We start from the raw sequence: 23,905 nt of genomic DNA, 5'->3' as shown, positions 1-23,905 counted from the left end.
GCTTCCAACATTTGTGAGCCTGACTGGAACATATAAGCAATGACCGTCAGACCTTGAGGTGTCAAAAACGCTCTTTCACCGTCCCGTGTTTGTCTTTTCCATCCTATCTTTGCCACGCTCATTGTCGTTTCTTTTGCCCTCTAAAAGATGGGCGAGCAGCTGATCTGCAAGACCAACCCCACCTCTGATCTGGTGCGGAAGCAGCTCAGCCAGCTGAAGGATCAGTGGCAGACCCTGAAACAGACAGCCGCCAATCAGAAGAGGGCGCTCGGGGGAGCGAAGAGTCAGCAGGAGTTCAACAAGAAAGTGGACAAGCTGGAGGCTTGGATTAAAGAAAAGGTACAGAAAGTTTATACATATGTAACTTGCAGAGTTTTAGAACTTTAGTCATTTTTGTCCTGACTGAAACCTTATTTGTTTGTGTTATGTGGAAAATGTGATATGAATTCTTTCCTGCATTTAAGTCAAGAAAAATCTCAATAGTATGAATTTGTTTCCCCCCCCCTTTTTTGCTTGAAGGCAGCGTTTGTATTTAAAGGTACCGACACAGATGAAATACATTAGGAACACACATCTGGTTTGATCACTACAATCATTAATACAATTATTAATAATAAGATTTTGCAGTACAATATATAACATAAAGGGGTATTGGGCCAACTCAAGCTCAAAGTTTAAGATTAAGCAGGGCATCAGGAAACAGGGATCAGGCTTTCATACATTACGGTAACATTAGATGTTACTTCATCTCACATGCGGGGCCTTCTCACAATTCTCATTTCCTTATCCTTAATAACTCCAACGACTGCTAGAATATTGGCTGAAAGCAGTATGGGTTGATGAAAAGCTGCAATCAATTACAGCACAGATAACTGAAACAAAAGCCACCACTTACTATTACAGGAAATTAGCTTAACATCCTGGAGACAGCTCTTGTTTGTGTTTATCCGCCAACATCTGCCCGAAATTATCAAAAAAGCATTTCAGGCTGATGTTTATCCCTCTGTTTACACCTATGTCCTGCATAAGAGATAAACGACCTGTAGGGTAGAACAGCGGATGTGGCTTCCTGAGTCATGAGACTATTTTCTCCAGTTACTTCTGTTCATCGCTTCCTTTGCGGCTCAGTGTCAAGTTCAGAGTTCCCCTACTCAACGCTGGAGGCTAACGTCTCCTTTGGTAACGCGGCTTCCGTGGTTTCACACTAACGCATCTGACTGTGCCAGCAGGAAGAGGAGCCGCATCTGGTCAACGTCCTGGAGGGGAACGTTGACAAAATGCAGTTGACCAGGAAGATTTTGGATCTGAAACAGGTAACAAAAGAGTCGGTGTGAACGAGATTGCCGAGGCCGACCCTCGCGCATTCCCATATGTTCATCGTTTACATTACAACGTTGCCTCGCCGTCATTAATCTATGGATGACGGTAATTTGTCTCCCAGCTGGCTTTCCCATGGTTACGACAGCTGAGCTCATACTTGGACGGTGTTGTGTGTTTCGCTGCAGGATGAGCAGCTCTACAGGAACCTCCACGAGGAGATCAACCACTTGGCCCTGAAACTGGAGAAACAAGAGAAGACAGATGGCAAAAACATCTCCAGCAGGCGGAAACACATTAATAAAATGTACACTTTGGCCCATAAATTGTGCAGGCTGCATAGAATAAATATCGTCAAAAGGTAAAAAAAACCACAACTACACAAACTGGTCTCTGGTTGTTTCAGGTGGCTGAAGGTCCAGGCTCATCTGAAAAACTACCATGAAAATCTTCAGCTGGCCCTGGAGGTCTCCTCATTCTACCAGCAGGCTGATAACACCATGTTTGCGATTGACAACATGGTAAGATACCCTGATCTCGGACCTCAGGTTCACTTTGTGATTCCATCCACTGACTGGTGTCGTCGTCTCTTCAGAGGGAGAACATATCTGCATCCAAAGAGATGGAAGGCCTTGGCGACAGAGAAATACGGGACATTGCCAGCCAAATCATGGTAGGAGACACATTACCCCATCCCCCCCCCCCCCCCCCCCCCACCTCACTGAGGCCGTTGCCCAGTGGTCGGATGTGTGTTGCAGAAGCCTTCTCCACCTAACGTGCAGGCCTGTGTGTGGCAGATACTGGATGTCAGCATGTCCCAGCTGTCAAACCTCCACCCTGGCCTGGCTGCCGGCATCACGCAGAAGCAGAGCGAGGTGAAGGACTGCTGGTTGCTTCTGCAGAAGGTTTTTAGGTAAGAAGGTCCAGCATGGGCCGACGGTTACGGTGGCCCCTGGGGAAACGTGCACATTTCACCTAGAAATAAGTCCTTCACAGGTTTCGCTTGAGCTCGAACTCCTGTTTTCTGTTACCGCTCTTCTAATATCAGCTATTTTAGTATTTTAGTATGGATTAAAACCAGATAACGTTTACCAAATGAAGGGTCATTTTATGTCGATCTACCTTGAATGATATAATTTCCTTTGATTAAGATTTGAATTGAATTAAACATCTTTTTGGGGCGCGTGAAACAGCAGATTACTGTTCAAACACATTGCAAATCAGTGCGCAAACGATAAACCTCGTGGATTCATCCATCCGTTGTGCGTGACGAGATACAGCTGACCTGTTTCAGGCCAGTGGCACCGAAAGATCAGATGTAGTAAACACAAAAATTAAAATGACCATTTAAAAAGTTAGAATTTAATTTCCATACAATCTTCATTTTTCTTTAAGAAACCCTTTATTAATGTGATGGTGACTATAACACATTTGAATGTAAATCTTCATATATTATGTAAGTCTGTTTTCATCCCAAGTAGGGCCAGTTGACCTTATAAAACAAATACTGTTACAGCTGCTTAAACAGTCTGTCATAACATATTGCATTTTTGTCGCGGTAAACACATCCACATGTATCTCCAGCACACTTTTCAAACGTCTCTTCTTCTGCCCTGCACATATTTCTCAGGCTTAGAGCTTTTCATGGCGGTCTGGACTATCTTTAGATCCAGGCGTTACATCATCTCACTGCTCCTTATCAGCTGCGTTTTATAGCTCTTGAAAACGACAGTGGTAGAAAACTTGTTGGCCCTCAGAAAGTCCTCGCTGTCATCGCTCATGGCAGCCCACCCCCCTCCTCTGATCTGCTCTCCCCTGCAGGAGCGACAGGGCCGCTCTCGCTCCCAATGGCTCGGCTTTCGCCAGGGAAACCGCCGACCCCCCGACCCCAGGCCGAGAGCCCCAGTGCATCGTGGGAACGGACGCTCAAAGGATCATGGGAAAGGAGGTGAAGGAGGAGCAGAACCGTCTGAAAGGCTGCGGCGTAAGTGGCTCGAGTGTGTCCCCGTGCTATTGCTGGAGAGACCGCAGCGCGACTGACAAAAGATGAGCTCAGCCCTCCGCAGGGCCCGACCAACTCCTGCGACCGCACAATGTGAAACGCCTCGGATGACGGACAGGCTGACTTTTCCTCAGGGCCGGTATTTTTAGAGCGGGCGCAGACTTCCAGACTTGGTGTCCATCACAAATAGTGCTTTTCCACCAAAACACCTAGTTAGCTGCACCCCACACGGCATCACCTGACGTCCAAGCCGTGTGGAGGCCCTTAATGGGTTTTGGCCCCTAGAAAAATAAAAAAAATAACCCAACGCCGTCGTTGCCGAATAAGTTTGTCCTCTGTTTTCCGTCCAGTCATCCCCATTCACTGACAGGAACCCTTAGTCTGCTAATGTAATGAATACCGCCCTGTAGGAGATGCAGGAAGAGCTTTAGAGAGGTGTTATTTGCACTGGCACGGGGATCCCGCGGGTTTTCCATAAAGAGTGTCAAGTCGTGAACTGACAACAAGGTGGAATGGCGGGCCAGAGCAAACAAGCCTTTTACCGCGACACAGAATTTCACGTCGTCAGCCGAATGAAGTCTTGGATTTCGAGTGTCTGACAACAGTGGGCAGGCACTAGGAGCTGCGTGGGTCACTCCAGGGTGAGAGGACACTCTGTGACATTCCTCAGGCGTGACATTGTTCATTCGGGAGGCCCGCACCGGCTCTTTATTGAACACTTGGGCGCGCCAATGGCAACCCCCGCCGCCCGTAAAAGCTCCGAGGAAATTATGAAGAGGAGATCTCCAGGGACGTGACTATTATGCGGCATGTTTAAAACCGGTCATTATGTTTAAATTTAGTCTTTTAAGTTTTGCACGTTGGGCCTCTTTACGGCCCTTGAGCGAACGCACAGAGGGCCATGTGTGTCGAGGCCGCAGGCATCCGCCGCCACAGCGATCCTCTCCTCGTGTTGACCCACTGTTTTTTTCGTCGAGTCCCTCTGGCCTTGTTTCGCCCAGTGTGAAAGTGCCCAGATGCTCAGAGAGAGAGAGAGAGAGAAAAAAAACTTCTCTCTTTCCATTCTAGTTGCGTTATTTCCACCACGCTCATGTTTTGAGCTCGTTGGCCCCGCAGCCCCAAAAAACTGTGACAGGAGCCCATCAGGCCAACTTTTCCAGCCTAAGTATTTCTTTTTTTAAAAAAAAACAGCACAGAGTTTGCACAGCTGATCTGAGGCCTTTTTGCAATGAGGTCTAATGCCTTTGTGGCAGAAGATTTTGTTGCTTTCAAGACACTAATATAATGTTTCGAGCAAGCGTGAAGCTGTAAAAGCCATTTCTCTTATTTTCACTTCTTGGTTTCGCGAAAATTGATGACATTGTTTGTGTGCGATGCATCGGAGGTTGATATAATAAGCGCTCCTGGTTGTAACTCGGGATTGTTTGCAGGCACACGCAAGAAAACATTTTCTTGTTCTCTCAGCCCACGCTGATTAAATTGAACTGTAAAGTTTCAGCATCCAGTTGCACGTGTATCGCATTCTGCACGTCTGCGTGGGCTGCACGTAGCCTCTCGTTGCTGGGCCATCGCCTGTTTCTCCCGCTAATAGCAGCCAGATGCCGGGGCTGTGGACCAGATGGGCTGGGTGCTAAGTGATAGTTCTTGGCTGACATCACTTCATAGCAGACGGCAGAGAGAGGCGCAGGATCAGGAGATTGGCCGGACGAAGATAAGAATGATCAGATACGGAGACGTGCGCTGAAAAGGCGGCGATTACATGGAAACGGGATTGGCGTAAACTGACGCGGCAGCTGATTGAGTGGAGGCTTTCGGGGGGGGGGGGTCCGTTTTATTTGCTCTAGCTGACAGAAGTTGTTTACAGTGGAGGCCGCGCGGGAGACTAAGGACAGAAGCGAATATCTGGGGAGGAGACGTCAGCGATGGTTATCGACCCTTCGGTTCGGCTGCCTTGTAACATAAATTGGCTAATAATGTGCCGTCGCCAAACTCAGACTGGCCAAAGGGCTCCGCCACGTCACTGTGTCTCTTGCGTAATTTTGGAGTCAACTTTTTTTTCTTTCTTTTTTTTTTTGCTCACCCCTGACTCACAGATTTTATAAGCAGGGTCAGTAAACACTGCGGTTAAAACAAACCACTCCATAAAACGCTGTTATTTATTGCTGCTTCCCTGCGGCATCTCTGATTATTCGTACTTTTTTACATGCATGCGAAGGCTGGTGAACACAACTGAGGAAGGAGAACGTTTTAAAATACATATAATAACAGTCCGTCACAAATGTCTGTTGTGATCCCAGCATGCTGTTGTTATTGTCCAGACCTTACTACCAAGTCCTTCAGCCAACTTTTAAAGCCCTCGGGCGGTTGTAAAGCACTCCTAGTGGCTGTTGAAGTCTTTAATACTCTTTCTGCACTCAGTCCAGGTCTATAGTTTTGGCACTGACCTTCCTTAAAAGTCACGCACAGCTCAAAATAGAGACCGTTTGGACAGCAGCACAAATCAGAAGTCTGAGGCTTTAAAAACCTCGCAGCTATTAATGGAAGCCGGGAATGGTGAATCGAAAAGCGGTCATACCTTTGACTCTGCTGGACTCCTTTTGATCATCGGAGTGGTGGAGCACATGTTGGCAATGGTCTCGGACACGATGAGTTCATTCATAATGTGATTCTGATGTATTTAAGCATTTGTTTCCATCTTTGGAGATTTTTTTTTTTTTTTTACGACAGGCTTTGATGCCGTCAAACAGAAATTATTTTGAATCTCCAGCTCGGCCTGCGTTGCCTCACCGAGGAACAGCGCGGCCTTTGTGAGGAACGGCGCTTTGTGTCACAATCAGGAGAGACTGTAGCTCTGGGCACACTAATTGTTTAGCGTATGCTTAAAATCCACCGATTGCGATGTTTACGACTCCGGCGAAACCTTCATCCGGTGTACGGCTTACAGAAAAAAAAAAGCAAAACATTACTCATCGGGTCTTGTCACTGAATTTTTCCAACAGAGTGTTTTACACTTTTGTCCACAGAGTGCGCCGGAGTGTGGGTTTGGAACGAAGTCGTCGGGCAGCCAAAGCCAGCAGCAACAGCAGCAGCAGCAGCAGCAGCAGCAATCAGCGGGCCACGCCCCCTCACCCATGGGAAGCCCTGCCTGTGCCGATGATGTCATCGTCAGGCATCAACAGAAGGGGGAAAGGTGACATTTTCGTCTCAGCCTCCTTTTGTGCCTTACATAATGAGAGGTCTTTTATATAAGTCATAATTGGAGTCACATGGCTGGTACTGTTTTTTTTTTCTTTGCAGCAGGAAGCCCAGAGCTGAGCCCAAGCTTCACGTACAGCTCCAGAAGTTCACCGTGTCTGTGGACAAGGTGGTACAACGGCTTCCGTGACGCACCTGCAATAAAAAAAACATGTTCCCTTACTTAAACGAACATAAACAGAAGTTGTTTGTTTTGAGCAGAATTCTGTGACTTTTATTGCAGTATTCAGAAGGTGTACTATGAGGTAGTCAAAGAGAGTGTTCAAATTGTCTTGACACGTGTAAAATAGACCTTAGTAACTGTGTTTGCTGTGGCTCTTGGCATCAAAATATGACCTGTGTTTTTTTTTTTTAAATCCTAAACCTGCGTCCGTCTTGCTGCCCTGTCCTTTCAGACTCTGTCCTGGCTGAAAGATAACGTGTCCATGGCCACGCAGGTGTGCTCGGTAGCCAGTTTCGAGGGCTTGGAAGCCGCCCGAAGGTGCCAACAAGCTCTGGAACAAGAGATCCGGACCAACAGGGCCAGGATAGAGGTGGTGAAGAGAGTAAGCCAAGACACACTGTCATGTTCACTTTTCCTTAGACGCTGAGCAATACTGAATGAGTACCCTCTGCTGAACTGGGCACCTCGTCCGGCCTGGTCAAAGTGTTAATCTAATCGTCGGAGACAGCTTAGTTACCCTAAACATCACATCATGTCTGTATTGCCCAACATAAATAGCCGTTAGTCATCGCCTGGGTCCCATCGGTTTAATGCTCTCTCCTCAGGAGGGCCGCGGGCTGGTCCGTGCACGGCACCCGGGCAGCGCCAAGATCGAGGAATTCCTGGGCCAGCTGGAGGCCCTGTGGGAAGAGCTGCAGAGGAGGCACCAGCGCAACGCCGTCTTTCTGCAGGCCTCAGGGGAGCTCGGCTTCAGGGTGAGAGTCAGTTTGAAAAATAGACAAACACCTCCCAGCGGTGGTGCGCGCTTGAGTTCAGGAAGGTATGTTATTGATCCTGCGAGATACCGGAGTCGTAAGAGGGAAGTTCATGGATATGACGGATCCTTCTGGATGACTTCTTCCCATTGTGAAAGAGCTCAGCTCTGGCCGAGAGCCTTGTCTGGTCGCATAAAACTCATGTTTCAAGGCTGCTTTGATCCTTCCTGCTTTAACTGGCAGGCTCATAAGGTACAATTCCAATCCCAAATTTCCATTTATGAAGACTTTAGCGCCTATAAATTGTATTTATACAATATAATTACACTGTAATGTAATGTGACTACATGATAGAAACGGAACCAAATAGCATTAAAAATTTATGGCGAAAGATGTGGGTCAAGGGAGAAAGCTTGTTCTTGCGCCCTGCCTCATCTGACGCCTGCCTCTGTTCTGTTCAGGTCGTAAAACTGCTTCAGGCCCTGGGGAGCCTGGAGGCCTGGCTGGAGTCGGTGGAGCTCTCCATGAAGGAGTCCGCGCTGGCCGGCGACCCCGAAACCATGAGCACGGCCGAGCGGGAGAGCTGCCTGCTGGAGAAGGAGGTGGCGGCCCGCAGGACGGAGCTCGGCGCTCTGAGGCAGGAGGTTGACTGCCTGCACGGCCACAGCCACCCCCTCACGCACGGCCTGCAGACGCGCATGGAGACGGTGGAGCAGAAGTAAGTCCAGGACGAGGAGGACGAGGTCTGGTCTCCCTCTTAAAGGTCCAGTTTGTGAAATTTGGCTTTATTTATGATTTTTATATTGGTAAAAATTTACACAGTGCCCATAAATACATTCATTTAAGTGTATACTCGATGTACAATAAAAGTAATTTGGTTTTCCTACCCTTAGAATGGTTCTCATAGCCATAAGACCATACATAGAGCAAGGTTCTTGCTCCTAATTAGCTGCCCTTATGCGCTGCCATTTTTTTTTTAAGAAAGCCCAGTATTTAAAGAAGGAACGTGCTGTCAGACGGGTTGCCTTCCTAATAATTGTACACACTGGACCTTTAAGTCCTGTCACAGAGCAACCCTTATGCTGAGGATCCGCAGAATCGCAGCACCTGGGTGGCTTCATCCCGCCGCTGGTGGTCGGGAAATTAAGTCAGGGTTTGTGTCAGTGTTTCCGAGAGGTCGCGGGTGTCCGCTTGCCATTTTCTCGCCATCCAACCTTGGAGGGTTTCCTCGTAAAAATCACCCCCGTTCCGATTTAAGACAAACAGTTTCACCTCATAAACCACAAAGTATAAATCCGTAATTCACATTTGCTTGCCCCCCCGCCCCCCCCGAAACCCCATTTCTTTGGATCGCCGAATACTCTCCATGCACTCACTCGTCTGGGTTTATTCATTCGTGATTCATGCGGCGCTCGGTGAGCCTGACACGTCGCAGGGTCACAAACAACGGAGGGTTGATGCCTTTTCCCGGTTGGTTTTCCCGTTTTCGATGGAAAGTCGGTAAATATCCGCAGCGTCGGCTGCAAAAACTGTAAAAGTCCACACTGCAGAAGGAACAGAAGTGAAAACAAAAGAATTGGAGCTTGCGCTCCAAGATGTGGGTGTTAGATGGCAGCAGGGGACGGAGGGGCCATCTGAGGATCCATTCATCCAGGTTGAGGATCCTAAAAAGCAGCTGCTGGACTGTTGGGATGATGTCAGAAACTTAAGGCCGTGAACAAGCACAGCGAGGTTCAAGTACTTTGGAGTGAAAACACCCTTTGAAATGACTTCTTTTTTACTGTGTCAAATGTAAACTGCGCACAGCCAGCATGCCGTCATGCCCTGAAGGGGCAGGATGTGTTTACGCGTCACATGATATATGATTATTTAAATAAGGTGGTGACATGCCCTCGGCGCGCCGCTTGTGGTCTGTGTGATGTGGTTTTGCTGACATGTATAGTCGGATGTGGATTAGCCAAGTGACGTGCGTGTGTGTGTGTGTGTGTGTGTGTGTTTTTTCCAGGTACCACCGTGTCCAAAGTGCCTTGACACAGCAGAACTCGGAGCTCCGGGACACTCGAATGCTGACCGAGTTCTTGGAGCGGGTGGAGCTGGAGGAGAGCCAGGAGCTCGACGGCGGTCATTATAGTCTGGGTCAGGTGAGACCCGTTTGTCCAAATGAAAAGTGTCATTTTAAGGAGGGGAATTCTCCAGTTTGGTGTGTTTTTCCTCTCCTGACCAAAATGATTTGTTTGAGGATACTTATTTCTTTGGCGAACCAATAACAGCTCTTTAATATTAGCTGGAAACTGAGTCTTTCACATCAGCATACGTGTCAAAAACTCGATGCAGTTCTCCCAGTGCAATAGTGCAAAAGAGTTGCAAACAGAACGCGTGCTAACATATTAAAAGAAGGAGAAGATCCTGAAAAGCCAATATAGGAGAGCTTGCTGGACTGAAAAAAACAAGGAGAAGCAAAAACAGGAGAAACTCCAATGCACTTTCATAGAAAAGTTAAAAAGCCTTTATTGTAGCAGCTTGGTTACATTCAAAACCAATAAGACCCAATCAATCCTTCCTCAGAGAGTCAAAAAAAGCAAAAAAAAAAAAGAGGAGAAGATCCTGTTTGGATGAAGGTCGCTGTAAAAGAAAGGTCATGTGACAGGCCTGGAACACTGTGCTAACATCGCCGTCTGCCACTGCCAGCCTCTCCACAGCGAGATCTCCTCAGCCCCAACACTGCTGGGCCTCCAGAGCGGTAGCAGCGGCGAGCCCCTGATGGAGAGCATGGGAGACCCCGTGGAGGAGCTGCGGGAGGCCGTGGAGATGCTGAATGACACCGTCCGAGAGAGAGGCCGCGCACAGAGCCACGACCACGCTGTGCAGGAGTTGCTGAGCAAGGTGAAGAGACCGACTGCTGTCTATGCAGAGCTCGCTTTGAAACCACAGTTGTTGTTCTTAGAAGTTTGCGTATGAGGCTGTTAAAAGTTTTGGATTATATATGTGAATCTTTTGCTTCGTTATCCTCGACAAAGAAAACAGAGATACAGCGTATTTAGCCCCCTTAGCTAGGCTCAGTGCTGATGCTTGCCTAATCCTGATGCTGTTTTGAACAGGACAAAAGCACCTTGTTCAGGTGTTACTAACCTGGCAGATGTATCAGTGTGACATCAGAAAGAGCTGCTTTGCAAACTGTGTTTTTGAGCTAACACATTCTAAAAAATGGGGTACAAAAAAAGCAAGAACAAACTTTTCTCATTCCTGGCTGGTAGGTTGACCTGCCAGAGGCGCATATTTCTATTAGAGAACACTGGCAAAGTGAATCTTTACACAGTGTGGGAGATTTAAGTAGTAATGGTCTCCGATTATATGAAATGGTTTTAACAAAAGCCCAGAGAGTCACATCTGGTTTCCTTTTGTCCGTGGCTGTGTTCAGCCCCCCAAAACAAGTCACTTACTCCTCCTCGTATCAGTGCTTTTTGTGTTAATTCCATCAACTCTGAGTTTAGAAAAAAAAAAAAAAATAGCAAAGCACACATGCACACGCGCGCACACACCCAAATGGGACTTCGCTCCGTTCTAATGTGGAAAACAAACAAGGCAACAGTAAAGCGTAACGACTTAACACCAAGCCTCGAGCGCTCATGAAATGACCTTTTTTTTTTTGCCTTCTTCTTTTGCCCCCCCCCCTGCCCCAATTCCGCTCGCCAGCACGCCAGCCTGCTGGTGCACGTGGAGGAGTGCGTGTGCCGCTGCAAGGAGCTGAGCCTGGACATCCTGGAGAGGGAGACGGACATGGCGGTCCAGTGTGAGCCGGACCGCTGCGGCCTCCGGGCTCTGCAGGAGAAGCGGGACCACCTGGAGGTGAGAGGCACCGGTCGTGACACGTGTTGCGGCGCTCGCAGTGATTCACAGGCTGCGCGCCGCTAATCGGTCCCAGCGACTGCGTGGATCATGTGCCTAGAAAGTGGAAACCACCGCCTCCCGGTTTCTTTCCTCTCCAACGCATTGTTCCACCGTCTGTTTCCTGTTGTGCCAGAAGTTTTTTTTTTTTTTTCTCACATTTAAATAAAAGGGGAGCAGCCCACCCTGCTGCTCCGCGGTGTGTTTTGATTTATAACGTAAACTTGCGGCACGGTCACACGGAGCGTTGCGGAGGTTTATTATTCACACAGGATATTTATCCGCGTCAGCGTGAGTCATTGTGTGAGACATTCGTGCCTGCGTGAGTGTGCCTGTGCCTGTGTGTGTTTGTTTGTGTGTGAGCGAAACCTGGTGGGCGTGGATACGCAGCCAAAGGGTCACTCACTTGGAAAATAGATTTGAGTCATTTTCTGGGTACGCTGCTGTTGAACACAAGCAACGTACAGCTGCCTGGGCTTGACACCGCAGAGGAGCGGAGATGATCTAACTTTCCAAACACAAAAGCAATTAATAAAAATGTACAGTCGGCTGACAGGCCAGGGGATTTTTTTTTTCTTTCTCTGTCTCTTTTGCTGGGAAATGACATGAATGATTCCCACTGCTGAGACCTTCTACATCATAGGTGTCAAACTCAGGCCCACGGGCCAAATTTTGGCCCACACTGTCATTATATTTAGCCCGCCAGGCCAATAGAAAATCACTGCTAGAGCTGCTGGCCCGCTGCTGTAATACAGCACATGCACTGCTAATACTACAAAATCCCAGAATGATTTACTTGTTTTATTGTTGTTATTTTATTTTGAAATGTATTATCAGCCCGTGGGAAAGGTTGCTGCTGAAATTTAAATCAGAAGGCTGCAAATAAAAGAGACGCATTTTTATTTACATTTTGAAATAAGATAAACTTTTACTTATTTTGATGAGTTTTTTAAATATGAAATTCGATTTTGCATTTGTGCAATATTGACTCGTTTATTATATAGTATTAAGCTTTGCTTTCTCCATATTCAGCGTTGAAGCAAAACCTCTTTAGGTCCATATAAAAAGGTTTAAGGTTAACCTTGTCTTTGTTCATCGACGTACACAATCATTTTTAATATGTATTAATACATGTGTGTTTTCAGTGTGTATAAGGTTCTCTGACCTGTTGATTGGCCTGGATTTTGTTATTGGTGGAAACTAGACACTTGGAGAAGAAATTTATTGTAACACTAACCCTGACCCCAGGACAGTTGGAACTAGCCGATATAGCTTTATTATCAATATCAACATTGGTGAAGCTTTGCTTCTAATTCAAAGGAATGATGACATGCCCACTGTTATGAGGTCACCCTGAAAACATTTAATGAGTACAAAAAAAAACTACTGGAACAATTGGAATAACAAAAGCAGTCATGTAGTCATTACAGGTATCGACTTACTGCCACCTCTGTGCCAGTCATGATCTCACCCTGTGGCCACCCCGAGGAAACATGTCTGGTTCTCTGCACGCAGGTTGACTTTGAGGCCATCGAGGAGAAGGTGGAGGAGTTGGAGCGTCGGGCTGCTCAGCTGGAGGAGCTGTGCCCGGAGAGGATGCACTCAGCGGGGGCAAAGATCCAGGCCTTGCTGCAGGGCTGGACGGAGCTGGAGAGGAGCGTGGCAGAGAACAGGTTCCGCTTGGAGGAGTTTGTGCGTCTCCAGGGCTTCTTCAGGAGTTACCTCGCGATGATGTAAGCAGGGGCACGGGGAGGTCGTGACCCCCCCCCCCCCTTCTCTTCCCGGGCGAGACTTTCTTTTTCGCTGTGTTAGAACATCTGCCTATTAGAGAGCTTCAGAGAAAGAACAGGATGTTCTCATTTTCAGGCGCGGGTACCGTGGGGAAATGTATGATTTAGGATTTGCCGGGGGAAGCTGAGAAACACTCGCGCCGGCCAACCGTGACAAGGCGATGAATGTGTGTCCTATCAGAGAGAGTCTGGCCATTCTCATGTAATTTTTTTTTTTGTTGTTGTCATTCCCATGGCTTCATTCACAGACCTGTTTCTTCTCTCCTCCACCACCTGATACCCCTACCCTCTTCTCCTCTGATCAGCTCGTGGACCGAAGACACAAGGTCGCGCATTTTCTCCGACGCGGCCCTGCAGCCGGGGACGGACGGACGGAGACCCGTCGCCGCAGAGCTGGACATGCAGATCGAGCAGAAGTTCGACGAGTTCGACGAGCTGGTGGCGACCGGCCAGAGCATTCTGGGCAAGGACCACCACCTCACGCAGATGGTGAGCAGGGTCACTGAGCGCCGTCCCTGCGGCTGCTGCCCGTCCCCTCTCTCACGACGTGGTTGCGTCGCAGGTGAAGGAGCGCATGGAGGAGCTGAGGAGCATGCTCGGCTGGATCCTGGTGCACTGGAGGGCTCAGAAACAACAGTGGCTCCATCGGAAGAGCAGACGGGAGCCCGCGCAAGATAATATTTACACCGAGGCCGCAATGTGCTCTCCATTAGCCGAGGTAAACAAGCACAGGTGCATCTGCTGGAGGCACAAGTGTGCTTTAAAAGCACTGGAGAAAATGTGTGTGTTATTTTCTCATTTAACATTTGTATGTCAGCATTAAACTGGAAACATGGAACAATAAACATATCTGCATTTAATTTATATAATTATATATAAGTATAATTATATAATTATAATTACGGTATATATAATTTATAATTTCATAATAGTTTATACAAATTAATATTTATGAATACTAATACATTTATAAATACTTATGATAATAATTATAAGTATATTTTACTGTAATAACTACACATATGTAGTTGTTTTTTTTTAAGTAAAAAACAGATTTTATTTTAAATAATGTAAGTACTTCTTTCACCTCAAATAGCACACTGGGCAAAGTGTGCCTCAAACCATTCATTCATTCATTCATTTATTTTTCTAAAACTTGAAAGGCAATTGGCTGAGCCATCTTGCTCATCATTACATCATCATTGAACAAAACTGAAGCAGAACCAGTTTCCTGATGCTTGCTTAGCAGGAAACCAGCAGTTAGTAAATCAAAAACACGCTGTGCACCATGAAAAGCCGCCAGTGTCAGCCTCGAAAACTGGAAAAAGGTTAATATTTGTTTTCTATTTGCCTTTGTTTTTTCACGTAGACTTCAGTCTCGGAGCTTGAATTTCACCAGTCCCACCAGTGCCCTGCTGCCACCCCGGATGAAGACAAACTAAAAGCATTGTGCGACAAGCAGCCTTTGTTCCTGCCCTTCACACACGCTGAGGAGCAGGACGGGGCTCAGCTAGAGGACGGGTATGAGGTTATGAAGAGCATAGCGCCCCCTCCTGGCTCTCCTAAACCTTCCATTGTGCTGCTGAAGGAGCCCGGCGGCCCTTCGGCGGGAGGCACAGTCAACCTGATCCTCAGTCTGGGTGCCTCGGGGGACGGCCAGGTGCAGGTGCTCGACTCACTTGCTGCCGCAGATGAAGTAACCAGTGAGGCCTCTGAGCCTCTGCACAGGGTGAGGAACGCCGGGCGCCTCAGAATTGAAAGTCTGCCACAACTCTTTTATATGCATTAGCTGCCGGTCCTGCCCAGCTGCATCACCAGATAAGACGCCGCACCGCAGGGGGGGGTCACCCTGACCACCGCCTGTCGACTCTCTTCCGCTGTTCATTCCTCCTTCTTGTCCTCCTCTTATCCCCGTTTCTCCCTCAGCATTCTGTGCCTCCGTCTTCTGCCGGTAAAAGCTTTTGGAGGCGCTGCCAGGGTCTTTTGGAAAATACTTTGGGTAGTTTAAAGCGAAAGAGAAAGATTTATCGGCAGAGTGCGAATGAGGTAATTTGCGCTGTGTGAAGCTGCCCGTTGCATGATGAGTGTGGCCGGGAGCTGCTGCATGCCAGCGTGCAGTGGGGCGTCTTTGGGTGTGACGGTGTGGTTTACTAACTCGTGATACAAGATACGGCCGGCCTGCTGCAGTGTCTGCATGCCAGTCACAAGACTGTTGGGGAGGAAGTTGCTGTGGCTGAGAATTTACAGTTTCAGTGCAAGAAAAAAAAACACGATACTCTCAGAACTTACAGTTCAGTGTTCGACCGTTCTCACAAACCAAACCATTTCTGTGTTTTTTTTTGTGTTTCGCCGTCTTGAAGGTGATAGTGATTGCACCACTGTTTGTCATTGCACAAAATCAAATGACTGCAGCAACAGTTGGGACAATAGTTATGCCCTGAAACCAACTTTTTTTTGATTTTACTACAGGTTTCAGGTTTTAGCAAGAAGAATAACATTTTTTGCCGCAACTGTGATTTAGAATAGCTTAACAAACCACAGTACAGATTGCTTTAGGGGCCTTTTCATTCAAAAGTAAACTCCTTTAATTCAAAAGTAAACTCTACGGTCTTGTAGCGGAGTCACAGAACCTGGGAGACATTCCAGCCTAAAGAGCCAGGAGTGCTCTGTGTTCCCCCCCTGAGGCCCTAAAATGAGCCCGTGTGTGTTTATTGTCTGCTAGGATGGATGTGAATTCATCCCCAGCACTCGTCTGTCAGCAGTGACTTTTCTCTTTCAGTGCGTCTTGTCTAAACTCAGATACAGCCCGATAGGATTCTGTAATATCAAGAAACCGAATCAGTGGGGTTTCGCAATCCAACTTTCCAAAGAGTCATTAAAACTTCTTCGGGGGCTCAGCTCGGAATTAAAACCTGGGAGCCGGCGATGACAGAGGCAGAATGGCGGCGATGACGCGACGCGCTGTCGCTGCTCGTCACGGCCTCTGACTTGGACTCCTCTCTGCAGCTTTGCCACCATTGTGCGAAAAGCGGTGACCTCACCCTCGCCTTCCTTTGAAACCTGCGCCGCAGAATGCGGCTCCCCGGCAGGGGGCTCCTCCCGCAGACGCGGGGAACTGCGGCTGAACTCTTTTGCGAGCGGCCCCCAGACGCCGTTGCGCTGTGATTTATGGTCTGCGGCTTCCTCAGAAACAGGAGATTAGTCACAGAGTTGAAAGGTCAAGCCATTACAGCTGCACATGACGACATGCGGCGGCGGCGGTGCATTTGTTTTTAATTAAGCGTCGGCAAAGTGTGCAACTGCGTCCACGTCAGTGCTTTCATCTAACTTTTTTATTTATTTGTTTTTTTCATTTTTGCACCGCTGTGCAGATCTTTGGATCCATTGTTTTCTCAGATGTGTGGGATTTGGAGGAAATGGCAGTGCTATTTCTCAGCTAAAAAAGCCACTGATTGCACCCGGTCATTTTTTTCCCCCCCCGCTCTCATATCGTCATTCATCGGTTAATACGCGAAGCGGCCCCCTCGCCCTGTCACGCTGCAGGGGCTGCAGGGGCGTCGGAGGCCCAGCGGCGCCGCTGCATGAGTCGTCCCTCGGTTAACCCCGCCGCAATAGCCGAGCTCCGCCGCCGATGATTCCCCGCGTGCGCCTGACGCTTTTCTCTCTCGACAGGTGAGTACCTACCTGCATGTCAAGGACAGCTGCGTGGCCGCGGCCCCCGTGTACGAGAGCATCACCCTCCCCCGCCAAAAGTGCCGCCCGTCGGCCTCCCCAACTTTCTCCACTCCGTCGTCCACCTCCTCCTCTTCCTCCTCCTCGTCCGGCTCCTCGCCGGCCTCCACGGCGCCCACGCAGCCTCAGGCAGCCAGCGTGACCTTCCACCACCACCCCCAGGCCGGGAGCAGCTCCCTCTTCAGCAGCCTCAAGAGGATGGGGAAGAAGAGGAAGAGGAAGCGGGACGCCCGCAGGCACACCATCCAGAAGATCATGGGGGTGGAGGAGCAAAGGGAGGTCCTGTACGACACGCACACGTGGCCTCTGAAAGAGGGCAGGAGGAAGAAGGGCGGCGGCAGGGGCGGAGCCCCGGCGGCGGCCTACGTGAAGAACCCCCTGCAGGGGGACATCGAGACGGAGTGCTCGGCGGAGTACAGCATCACCCCGTACGCCGTGTCAGAGGGCCAGCCGGCGGCCGCCGCCACTCACGCGCGAGGCCACTGCCGGTTCCTCTCGCTGGGCTCGGTGCTGAGCTTTGACCTGCCCAAGGACATGACACTCATCCCACCCAGCATTCAGGACATCATCACCATCGCCCCACCTGAGTCCAAGACGCTGGCCGGGGCCGACCCCGACCCACTCTCTCAGAGGCACACGGCCCTCAGCTCTTTCAGACAGACCAGGGCCAACCCCGCCACGGCTCCCCTGGCCAGCGAAGATCAGACCGTCCCGTGTGATGACCTCCATGAAACCCAGCTCAGCCCGCATGAGGACGCGGAGCAAGAGTGGGAAACGATGTCGTCTGGGGTTAAAATCGGCGCCGCAGAGAGAGAGAGAGGCGAGAGCAGCCCGACAGCCCGGCCGCCTATTTACGTGAATCAGGTCCAAAACGCAGCCGAGTGCAAACGCCACCACAAGTGCCTGAGCGTTCACACCCGCATCCGAGACCTGAACGGACACCTGTACCACAAATGCGGCCCAGGAGCCCAGGCTGCGCACGGGGACGGCGCGGTGGGGCCGCGGTGTCACGGCCAGGCCTCCTCCTCCTCCTCCTCCTCCTCCCACGTTGTCGTGAGCCTCAAGTCCACGGTGAACGTGAGCGTCCGCCAGGACTCGGTGGACTCCGGGATCTCCACCGCCAGCAGCGCCAAGCTTGGCGCCGACACCACCGCCGCCGCCGCCGCCTGCCTGGACAACGCTCAGCCGAAGGGGGTGGTGGGGAGGCTGGTGTCCCTGGAGGTGGGAGGGTTGGACTGCGGCAAAAGCAGAGACACGCCGATGTGCTCGCCGGAGTCGGAGGCGGAGCCCATCCACCCGGACCACCAGCAGTTCGAGGAGGAGGAAGAGGAGCTGGAGGACATCTGGAACCGGACGGCCAGACACAGGCAGAGCGTCTGCTCCGACATCATGTACCAGCCGGGCCACGACCAGCTCCCGCCGTCGGAGGCGTCCGTCAGCGAGGTGCCTTCCCGCTCCCCTTCGCCCAAGGCCCCTGCCGTGCTCTACAGGAACCTGGCCACGGCCTCGGCGCCCAACCTGCTGGTGGCCGAGTTCAAACTGCCCCCCTCCGTCCAGAGCTGGTTGGGATACAAGGAGCAGGGTCCCAAAGGTCAGCTCCCCCCACTGGCCACAGGGGACAGGAGGTCATGGGCGGCGTTCCCCAACAGGGAGCCGAGCAGCAAGGCCTCCGTGGCGGCGGTGAATGAGACGGCGGCGGAACCAGTGAGGCTGCCAGACGTCTGCGACAATCAGAAGTATATCTATCAGTACAGAGAGGACGAGGAAGAGGAGGCGGAGGAGGAGGAGGAGGAGCAGGAGGAGGGGGAGGAGAGGGCAAAGGTAGGGGAGGAGGGCGATGAGCACGGGAGCTTTTCAAAGGTGAGGTCGGCACCTGATGTCCTGTAGTAATGTCTGCACTTGGATCACTTCACCCAAATAGCCCATTTATAAATGTATATACATTACCTCATATAGAATATAAGATTGTCACTGCTTGTAATAATCAAGTCATTATAATTTTTTTTTCCGCAATTTAAAAGAATCCTGTTAGAGAAGGAATTTCTTTGAAGATTTGGAAGGAAATTAGATGTGGCGAAAAAAAGAAAAAATTGGGCATTCAAAACGTACAACCTGTAATAATGATAATGTGTTGGAGGCGAGCAACAAAGCAATCAAAAGTCAATTTGGCCTTCAAACTGCATTATTATACTGCAACTGTAGTTTAACACTGTTGTGAATGTAGACTTTCCTCCTCCCTTTCCAAACATATTATCTTAGTGGTGACTGTTTTTGTAACATATTCAACCTAAATACAGCTTGTGTAAGTAGTAGGGCATAAGAAAAACTGCAACTCAATATATATTTGAATGTTATTTCGGTGAACTGAGACTTTCTGAGTCTTGAGACCCACTTGCCTCATTCTGTTTCTTCTGACCACAGTGTTTATAAAATGAAGATAGAACATTTTATCAGCAATATATTTGTTTATTAATAAGAATGCATTCTTCCCCCTCGACAGGATGAATCCATGAGTCTGCTGTCCGTCCACATGGGTCTGGAGAACCTCTGCCAGCAAAGAATTCCCTCCCTGAACCTGGACAACATGGACAAGCAGGAAGGTTCGGTGGCCACAGGAGGGCGCTGCTTCACCTTGGTAAGAGGGCCTGAAGTCAGACGCAAGTGCCTCATGCACGAAGGCGCAGCAGATTCTTTTGCTCAAAGTGTGTGAATGAAATGTCCCTCAGAGTGGGAAGCCCGAGCTGCAGACCATGGAGGGAACGCTGGAGAGGAAGCAGAAGCTGCAGCTGGGAGGAAAGAAAGTGAGAAAGGTTCTACTTAGCGTTAAAAAAAAAAAAAAAAAAAATATATAACAATAAAGCCGACACGGTCAGCAAACGCAAAGGCCGCAGTCAGCAACAACACTGACTTACACTGCAACGCTCTTATCTTATTTTCACAGGCAGCCTCCCGGGGCTGGAGCTCCTACCACGCCGTCTTACACCGGCACACCTTGTGCTTCTACCAGGACAGAAAGGACACGCTGAGGGTGAGCGCCGCCCCTCCCGCTGCTGAAAGAAGCGCAGGAGAACCGTTATGGAGATGGTGGTTTGGTTTGCGAAGCCGGTTGGTGATCAGGCTGTTCTGTCGCTGCAGAGCTCGGCGTGCGGCCTGCCGCTGAACCTCACAGGGGCCGAGTGTTCGCCCGTACCAGAGTACACCAAGAAGCCCAACTGCTTCCAGCTACGGTGAGATGTAACCCTAATATCATCAAAGCCATAATGGACATGTGTGACGTAAAAAAACAAAACAAAACATACTAACGCACAACAGATGGAACATTTCCCATATTTGTGTACTTGTTGTTTCACACAAGCGTCTGCTCAAGAAGCCGTTGGTAGGTAATTCGACAACCCTTCTTGCCTTTGCTGCATTCAAAGAGGGACATTTATTTTTTTTTTAAACAGCAATTTAAACCAGCTAGCTACACACAACACTTCTTATTTGGCCAATGGATGCTTTGTTCTGAGGCTGTGTTTTGCAGAACTCCTGGCGAGAGGTTCAGGAGCACAGTGAAATTTGTTTCTCCAAGAAAAGTCCATTGTTTGTTTTCCTCCATTTTTATTTTATTCCGTCTATGTGAGGATACCGTCTTGTTTCAATATAAGAGTAGCACAAACCTCTGCGCTAGTTTCAAGCTGCGGCAACCTTCTGCTGTTTGTCTCGACAGAAAGGAAGGTGATTTGCTATGACTGTGAAAAACACTTTTGATCCCAGCTCGGCAAAACATCCCAGCACCGAAATCTCCGCGATCCAGTCACCTTGCAAGGTCATGTTGGAAATCTATGAATGCTCAAATGTATTATTCTGGCTCTACAGGCTCCGTGACGGCTCCGAGTACCTGCTCAGCACCCCGTCACGCTTCATGATGAAGAAGTGGATGATGAAAATACAAGCAAACACAGGTAGGAAAGGCTCACCCTGCAACTGATGCACGCATATTCTGCACTGGATCCTCACAACCGTGTTGTTTTCCTTTGTCTCCAAAGGCCGGGATGAGTCTTTCCTGTCAAGTGTTGATCACGACTTCCCTGCCTCCATGTAAGATTTCTGAATATAACCACACCTACTGGTTTAAAGGTTTAATATTCTAACACAGTGCCTCCTTTCCACCTTTTAGAAAGCCTTTCTTTTGCTCCAGCTGCAGCGGTTTCGCCCAGTGCCGCTGCCCGTCCCATCATGACGTAACCTCCACGTTCCCCAGGCGCAAACCGCCGGGCGCCGCCCAGCCCAAGGAGATCGTTGTCCTCACCCGAGAGTTCACCCACTTGCCGCACGGCCATCTGAGGAGCGTGGAGGAGCGGTCGACCGTGGCGCCCGCAGACCAAGGCCGCTGTGGTAAGGCCTGCCGCCACCGCCGCCGGTGACGCTGCTGCTGCTGCTGCTGCGTTGACAAAAACTAAATTTACATGAGCGAATGGAACTGATGTCAGTCAGTCAGTCAAACCTTTATTTAACCTGGCAGGGTACTAGGAGCGAACTATAAGGCTTATAGGTGGAAGCAGGAGCCCCCTGGGGAAAGGAATGGGGAGTTACATATAACAGATAAAAACAAAAGATAGTAAAAATGACAGACTTAGAAGAATGATTTTTTTATGCAAACAAATGAATATATCTGTTCATTATATATGTATATATATATATGTATATATTATAAGATAAAAAGACAACAAAAAGAGAAACAGATAAACAAAACCAAGTGTATCTTTTTACTATTTTACTATTCATCACAATTGATACAATTGTGTTCTATACAATTCAATACATGTAGAAATGTATATTACATATCAATATACAATATATATACTAAACAAATACAATAAATAAATACAAAAATACAATGTACAATTTCTTCTAGTTTTATTTACATGCTAAACATACTCCCAATTAATACCCTTCCTCTTGCAGAGACCTATTGAAGCACACGGACCAAAGAAACAGTGCAGTACAGCAGCAGTCATAGAGGAGAGGGATCACATAATGGAATAGATATCACAGAACACACAAGAAAAACAAGGGACATAGTTAAAATGACAGACTTGAGCGCAGGACGCGACGAAACAACACGACATGAGTGTACAACAATCACAACGAGCAGGGATGAAATAAAGAAATGCTTAACTTGTGGAAGTGCTGCATGTTGACATACACCATGGAAGACCCTGCCTCTACTGTCGGCCACTAAATATCCCCTCTGAGCCGCCGCTGGTTTGAGGATGCACTCTTGTGCTGTTGTTATTGATTGGATGGGGTTTTTATGGGTTTTCTTAGCAATGACATCACTCAGCTTTTTATTTCATTCTTTTATTTGTTTTACTCTTGAGGCCGCCGTTGAAGGTTTCCACATTTTTATTGACCTCTGCTGGGTTTCAAATTGCTGTTAAAGTGCTTTCACCACAAAGATGGGGACGAATCACGGCTGTTGCAGTCCCAGTGCCTCCCACTAGGGGGAGGTAGGGTATCGTCTCGACGGTGGAGGGAGCGTCTCCTCACGGCTCCTCGGCTCACTCTCCGCCTCTTTGTCCTCGGCCAGGTGATGATGAGGAGCGCTGGAGGCAGACTGTGACTCACAGGATGTCTAAAGCGTCCGACACCTCCCCTGCATCTGGCGGCCTCGACTGGCTCGGCAGCAAGCGTCGCTCGCACTCCTTCACATCAGGTTTCTTTGCAGTTATTAGCCTCGGCGACCCTACAGTGCGCCTCCTGTGAATCATAAACATCTATTTTTTTCCCCCGTTAATGTTTCCTCATTTTTTTTTTTTCTGGTTGGTTTTCTGCCTCCCTCAGCAACCTACCAGAAAATCAAACCCGTCACATCCCACACACCCGCGCTCACAAGTCTGGAAAAAGGCTCCAACTACTGCGTGACTCTGGTGGTCGGGGACAAGTCATCAGACAGTCAGGCCCCGAGCAGGAGTTCCGACCCCCCGCTGCTGACCCTGGCTGGATGGCAGCAGGAGGCCAATCGGGACTCGGCTCCGAGGAGCTACGCCAGCCTGCCGCGGCCCTGCAACAAGTCCGTCTTCAAAAGGTTCTTTGGGAAAAGAGACCTCTGAGGTGTTGAATGTGTATATGTATATATATATTTTTTTTTTGCTCACCAATAAAGGGTTTTGGAACCATTACAAATGTGCAGCGCACATGTCGACGGCACCGGCAAACTACTACTGACTATATTTATGATATAAGACGAGCAAGCACGATTGTTTTATTTTACTGTTTTTTTTTTATGATAATCACTTCTGCAGTCTGAAAAGGTCCTCACTATGAGTCATCTCGGAGTGTTTGTATTATTTTTTTTAAACGCAAGTGAAAGACAATACGTGTGTGTGTGTGTGTGTGAGTGTGCGTGTGTGCACTTTGTAACTGTACACGCGGCCCATTGACAAACTGTGTTCGCCGGTCTTATTTGCTCTTTTCCTGTTTTGTTGTGTTGTGTTTACTCTGCTAACAGTCTCTGTATAAAGAAACCTCCCACTTAATATGGAGTCCATTCAGACAGCAAATTCAGAGAGAAATCTTGTGTTGACTCAGCTTTGACAAAGTATTCACAGTAACTAGGGTGCATGTCGACTTCCAACGGTCTTCCTTTGCATAAACAGCACGCGGCGCGCCATAGTATTTCCTTTCTTTTGTTCAAATTAGCAGTTTGACACTGCCTTGGTCTGCTGGCATCACTTTCTGAATACTGCTTGTGACAAAGACTATTCGCAATAAACATAAAAATCAAGCTATTGCTTGCCCTCTGATGGAGGGATGCGGGATTTGTTCCCGCAAATGTGTTATTTGTGTGTCTGTGTCCCCTCGGCGGGCTTTGAAGAGACAAGAGATTAAGCGACGAGATGGAGATTAAAGGCCAGGAGCGTTCTCACATCATTAGCTGTATCTTTGCATATTAAAAACCTGCCGTCTTTCAAAGATTAAATAAAAAAAAAAATCCATAATCAACGTTGCGTTTCCGCAGAGG

The 23,905-nt window shown here is 48.7% G+C and overlaps 1 protein-coding gene across 5 annotated transcripts in view; it reads left to right on the top strand.

The window, feature by feature from the left end:
- The window catches only part of mymx (myomixer), a 30,667-nt gene extending 7,003 nt beyond the window's left edge, over positions 1-23,664 (top strand). For 2 of the 5 annotated variants that reach the window (XM_076018992.1, XM_076018987.1), the window contains 30 exons: positions 148-339; positions 1,227-1,313; positions 1,506-1,624; positions 1,724-1,838; positions 1,913-1,990; positions 2,115-2,230; positions 3,139-3,301; positions 6,343-6,509; positions 6,617-6,683; positions 6,970-7,119; positions 7,343-7,492; positions 7,954-8,210; positions 9,498-9,633; positions 10,181-10,375; positions 11,186-11,338; positions 12,893-13,110; positions 13,473-13,656; positions 13,730-13,885; positions 14,537-14,896; positions 15,094-15,213; positions 16,840-18,759; positions 19,400-19,534; positions 19,626-19,700; positions 19,841-19,927; positions 20,035-20,126; positions 20,758-20,843; positions 20,928-20,979; positions 21,059-21,276; positions 22,472-22,597; positions 22,726-23,664. In XM_076018992.1, coding sequence (XP_075875107.1) covers positions 148-339; positions 1,227-1,313; positions 1,506-1,624; positions 1,724-1,838; positions 1,913-1,990; positions 2,115-2,230; positions 3,139-3,301; positions 6,343-6,509; positions 6,617-6,683; positions 6,970-7,119; positions 7,343-7,492; positions 7,954-8,210; positions 9,498-9,633; positions 10,181-10,375; positions 11,186-11,338; positions 12,893-13,110; positions 13,473-13,656; positions 13,730-13,885; positions 14,537-14,896; positions 15,094-15,213; positions 16,840-18,759; positions 19,400-19,534; positions 19,626-19,700; positions 19,841-19,927; positions 20,035-20,126; positions 20,758-20,843; positions 20,928-20,979; positions 21,059-21,276; positions 22,472-22,597; positions 22,726-22,994 — 6,243 coding nt within the window. In that variant the 3' untranslated portion in view covers positions 22,995-23,664. The remainder of the gene's footprint in view (positions 1-147; positions 340-1,226; positions 1,314-1,505; positions 1,625-1,723; positions 1,839-1,912; positions 1,991-2,114; positions 2,231-3,138; positions 3,302-6,342; positions 6,510-6,616; positions 6,684-6,969; positions 7,120-7,342; positions 7,493-7,953; positions 8,211-9,497; positions 9,634-10,180; positions 10,376-11,185; positions 11,339-12,892; positions 13,111-13,472; positions 13,657-13,729; positions 13,886-14,536; positions 14,897-15,093; positions 15,214-16,839; positions 18,760-19,399; positions 19,535-19,625; positions 19,701-19,840; positions 19,928-20,034; positions 20,127-20,757; positions 20,844-20,927; positions 20,980-21,058; positions 21,277-22,471; positions 22,598-22,725) is intronic. The other 3 variants (XM_076018989.1, XM_076018990.1, XM_076018991.1) reach the window with 3 other exon arrangements.
- The last annotated feature ends 241 nt before the right edge of the window (positions 23,665-23,905 follow it).

Source organism: Nelusetta ayraudi, unplaced genomic scaffold (assembly GCF_046127955.1).
Source record: "Nelusetta ayraudi isolate G7.1 ecotype Tasmania unplaced genomic scaffold, CSIRO-AGI_Nayr_v1 ptg000008l, whole genome shotgun sequence".
In the NCBI taxonomy this organism is placed as follows: Eukaryota; Metazoa; Chordata; class Actinopteri; order Tetraodontiformes; family Monacanthidae; genus Nelusetta; species Nelusetta ayraudi.
This window is presented reverse-complemented; position numbering and strand designations above follow the sequence as displayed.